This window comes from Fopius arisanus, unplaced genomic scaffold, assembly GCF_000806365.1.
Source record: "Fopius arisanus strain USDA-PBARC FA_bdor unplaced genomic scaffold, ASM80636v1 scaffold00165, whole genome shotgun sequence".
Lineage (NCBI taxonomy): Eukaryota > Metazoa > Arthropoda > Insecta > Hymenoptera > Braconidae > Fopius > Fopius arisanus.
The window spans coordinates 28,950-33,290 of record NW_011887904.1 but is presented as its reverse complement, the minus strand read 5'-3'; the positions used below and the strand labels follow the sequence as shown (position 1 = coordinate 33,290).

Here is a 4,341-nt window from a genome sequence, read left to right as displayed (position 1 = left end):
TGGAGTATTGGTTGTGTCTTGTGGCCAGGCTCATGGCGGTTTGGCTAGCCAGTCAGGCCCGTTCCACCACAGGTGATGTTCGTTGAGTTGAGTCGGCGATATGCCACGTGAAGCACAGTCAGCGGGGTTGTAAATTCCACCAACATGTCTCCACCCAGCTGTTGGTAATTCTTCTTGGATCTTCGTCACTCTGTTGTAAACGAACTCCTTCCATCGTGATGGATGGCTGTTGATCCATGCCAAGGCGACCGATGAATCAGACCATAGGTATGTCTCTGCGTTGAGTTCCAGCGTGTGTTGAGTCCAGCTGACTATTTTTGTCAGCAGGAGGGCTGCGATGAGCTCTAGGCATGGAATCGTCATTCCCTTCAGTGGTGCTACTCTCGTTTTCGCACACACCAAGTTGACTGTTGGTGTTTCGTTGCCTCGTTGAGTTTGTAAGTAGACGACTGCCCCCATGGCAACCGTCGATGCGTCTGCAAATCCATGTATTTGTACGTCGGTGGTCGTTGGAGATAAGGTCAGCGATCTGGGGATGGAGAGCTGGTCGAGTTGCGTAAGTTCGTCCCTGAACTCTTTCCACCGTCGTACGTATTCAAGTGGCAGTTGATCATCCCAAGTTGATTTTAGCAACCAGAGTTCTTGGATTAATATTTTTCCTCGAACTATGACTGGTGCGATGAATCCAAGAGGGTCGAAAATCTAAGCTATTTCCGACAACAGTGTTCTCTTGGTGAAGTTCGTTGAGTTGAAGGTCTTTGCCTTGTAGTGGAATGAGTCCGTCGATGGATGCCAACACAATCCGAGAGTTTTTATTATTGTCTCCTCGAATTGCACTGGCCCTGCCGTTCCCGTTGACAAGTTGAGTTGCTCGAGCATCTCTGGGTGATTGCTCGTCCACTTCTGGAGTGGAAATCCGCCCGTATGGCAGATTTGTTGAAGTTGAGTTATCATTTCTTTTGTCTCTTCCTCTGAGTCAGCTCCACCATAAATGTCGTCGACGTAACGCCCTTTAGTTAGCGGTGGCACTGCTGCTGGGAATCGTTGACCTTCATCGTTGACTAGCTGCTGCAGGACTTTCAGAGAGAGCCATGGGGAGTATTTCTGCCCGTATGTGACTGTGGTGAGTTGGAAGGTCACCAGTCGTTGATTTTCATCTATCCACAGAATACGTTGCAGGTCCCAGTCATCTTTGTGCACGTTGATTTGTCGAAACATCTTGACGATGTCGGTACCAATGACGATTCGATGTCTTCTCAACCATGTGAGAACATCCATTGCATCCACTTGAAGCTTCCCGCCCGCGTGGAGGATGTCGTTGAGTGAGATGCCCGAAGTTGTTTTGTTGGAGCCGTTGAAAACCACTCGTAGCTTCGTGGTTAGTGCATCCACCCTCAGAACCCCATGATGTGGCAGATAATATGTTGTCGATGGTTCTGAGGTGTCGTGTGTACGTCGCATGTGATCAAGTGCTTCGTACTCGTTGATGAAGTCATTGTACACCTTGCTGTAGTCAGGATTGGCGTTCAGTCTTCGTTTCACTGAATGGAGTTGACGAAGCGCCATACTCCTCGATTCTCCGAGCGCTTTAGTTGATGTGCGAAGTGGTAATCGCACAATATAGCGCCCCGTTGTGTCCCGTTGATGAGTGCGTTGAAAGTGTTCTTCACACTTTCGTTCGTCTGGTGTGAGCTCGTTGTTTGCGTTCGTTGGAGTTGGTGGTTCTTCCTGGACCCAGAATTTTTGTAGAAGCTCCGTTAATTGTTCATTAGAGGATCCCCTTGCCGCGGAGTAGGAGGTCTTCGTTGAACAGTTCGCATTGCATAATGGACCGGATAGGATCCATCCGAATTTCATCAGTTGGCCAACTAATTTATTGTCGTTGGATTTCTTGATTTTATCTCCGATGATGATGTTGATAGGTCCAGGTGTTGAATCGGTCTCATCTGCCAGTTGAAGCTGCTGCAGTGATCCGATTGATGCAGATGAGCAATAAAACGTTGGTAACCGTGAGGTTAGCTTTTTGAGGATGTGGGCGTAGATCTCAAATTGTTGAAATGGCTCTTTCGTTGATTGGTGCGTGATTGCCACGATTCCTCTCGTTTTGCATGCGTGCTTTCCACCAATTCCGACGAGGTCGATTGTTGAGTGTCTTCATTGTAGGTGAAGTTGATGCACCAGGCTTTCAGCAATAAATGAAAGCTCTGAGCCTTGATCGATGAGGATTCTTGCGATGGTGTAGAATCCGCCGTTGGAGAATGCCCTGGCTTTTGCCGTAGCCAAGAGCACTAGTCGATGATCCGTTGAGTTGTAGGAAAGCTTGTTGTCCTCTGAGTTGATCGTCGTTGATGTTTCTCTATCCGTTGATTTTTCGCTGACGTTGATTGTTGATGTAATGTTGAATGTGCCTGTTGAATATACAAGGGGAATCAATGTTCCGAGTGATGTATTAGAATATATTGAATCAAACACTCAGACCTGATTCTTCCCTCGTTCCTGGTGCCTCTGGAACGTGGTTGGATGAGGTGCTGGATTTACTCCTCTCTTGGTCCAGATGCAGCATCGTGTGATGTCGTTGTTCGCATTTAAAGCAAGCCTTGCTGCACTTACATTTTGCCTCCGTGAGCGTGCCGAAGCAGTTGAAGCACAGGCGCATGCCTGTGATGTATGCCAATCGTTTCCTTGGTGGAAGGTTTTGGAATCCTGGGCACTTTCCAATGAAGTGCCTGTCCCTGCAATATGCGCAGCAATCAGCAGGTCTGGGTTGTTGAGTGTCGTCGCGTTGAGGTGCTGATGTCTCAGCCACATCGTACACACGTGCCCTTTGCGTTGGTTTCCCTTGTGGCGTTGGTTTCGTTTTTCGTTTCGGTGACTCCTGTTGATCATCTGGAGTCATGCCTCTGGCCGTTGACTCCAGGAAGTTGACTAGCTCTTGCAGGGGTACGAAGTTTGTTGAGGCACCCAATTTCTGCTCCCATGTGGTGCGTGTGTCGGCCTCCATGGAGCGTTTGAGTAGGTGGAATACGAATTGTTCACCCAATTCTTCTTTCTGTATCGCAGCTGTGTTGATGAGCTGATCCACTGTCTCCCGTGCGATGTGAGCGTTGGTGATCATGGCCTTGGCATCTCCCTTGGCCATCGTTGGCAAGTTGAGCACCCTGTTGAAGAGATGCCCTGCAATTAATCGTGGATTTTCGAAATGCCGTTGTAGTTTGTCCCACGCCTTCTCATAATTGGCGTCGGTTGCTGTGAATGAGGAGATGAGCTCAGCTGGTGGTCCCTGGAGGGCTTCCTTTAGCCTCACCAGTTTCTCAGCTGGCGACGTGTCAGGTCGCCTCCCCACTAGGTTCTGGAAGAGGTCGGAAAATTCCTTCCACTGCGAAAATTTTCCTCTGAACGTTGGCAAGTCGATTCTTTTGAGTTGAGTCGTCGTTGGGCGCTCCGTTGATTTCCTCTCGTGGACTGCGAGTTGTCCCTTGAGCTTCCAGATAAGCTTCAAGGTCTAACGTTTTACTTCTCCAGTCTTGAGAAATACCTTGCCCTTCATATAAATGTGTTCAGAGGGCAGGCTTCCGATGATTGTCTGGGATCGATCGGCAAAATCGACCCAGGCCTCCTTGATGTACATCTCCTGACCGTTCAGTTCTTCAATACTGGTGTCGGAGGCTTTTATATGCTTCATTTCTTCGTAAATGCTGTTGAATTCTGTTACCTTATCTTCCAGGAACTCCAATTGGTTGAGGGTTCCTGGTGATAGGGCGGTTGAGTGACTCGGGGTTGGTTGAGGGTCTGGAATCTCAGACATTCTCGTTTTTATTTTGTTGAGATCAGGTAGCGGTGGGTCTTCCACAGCATTTGCCCATTCTTCTCGCTCTTCTTGCTTTTCAGGAGCATGTACAATGATGGGAGGTACGTCATTGACCTCGACGTTGGGCTCGTTGATCTGCGTTGCGATTTCATCTCCATGTTCTTCCATGATGGTAAATGGAGTTTCCTCGCGTTACAACAACGCCGTTTGCTCGCGTGGCGCGAATCTATTTGGAATAGTCAATGACAAATCAAAGGGACGATTCATAAATAAAATAAATACATTGAGTGAGAAAGAGAGAGACATGAAAACAGAGACGCGCTGCGCGCGGTTGCCACGATCGGCACGATTTAGCGTTAGCTGTGTGTACATGTATCCATGCATGGTAGATTCTTGTATGCGTGAGTCGAGTGGAACTGTACACCCGCAAAAGTTTGTATTCTAACTCGTATTCTCTGCCTAGCGGAAGATCAACCCGGAGCGTAGTAAATTTTAAGCCTGACTCCCTCGCGACAACAACCTTAAAATGAGAT

The 4,341-nt window shown here is 48.3% G+C and overlaps 1 protein-coding gene across 1 annotated transcript; it reads right to left on the bottom strand.

The window, feature by feature from the left end:
* Positions 1–702: 702 nt before the first annotated feature.
* Positions 703–3,976, bottom strand: LOC105272345 (uncharacterized). The gene is made up of 4 exons (XM_011314441.1): positions 3,536–3,976; positions 2,479–3,481; positions 2,179–2,408; positions 703–1,962 (listed from the first exon to the last, which is right to left on the bottom strand). The coding sequence occupies exons 1-4, from the start codon at positions 3,974–3,976 to the stop codon at positions 703–705; spliced, it is 2,934 nt and encodes a 977-aa protein (XP_011312743.1).
* Between the last annotated feature and the right edge of the window lie 365 nt (positions 3,977–4,341).

Bases quoted from the DNA above. Each gene is read 5' to 3' on its own strand.
- LOC105272345 (XM_011314441.1), bottom strand. From the start codon at position 3,976: ATGGAAGAACATGGAGATGAAATCGCAACGCAGATCAACGAGCCCAAC. The intron at 3,482-3,535 runs GTATTTCTCAAG...CTTATCTGGAAG, and splicing joins ACATTTATATGAAGGGCAAG to CTCAAGGGACAACTCGCAGT. The intron at 1,963-2,178 runs GTGCATCAACTT...GGATCACTGCAG, and splicing joins CATTTATTGCTGAAAGCCTG to CAGCTTCAACTGGCAGATGA.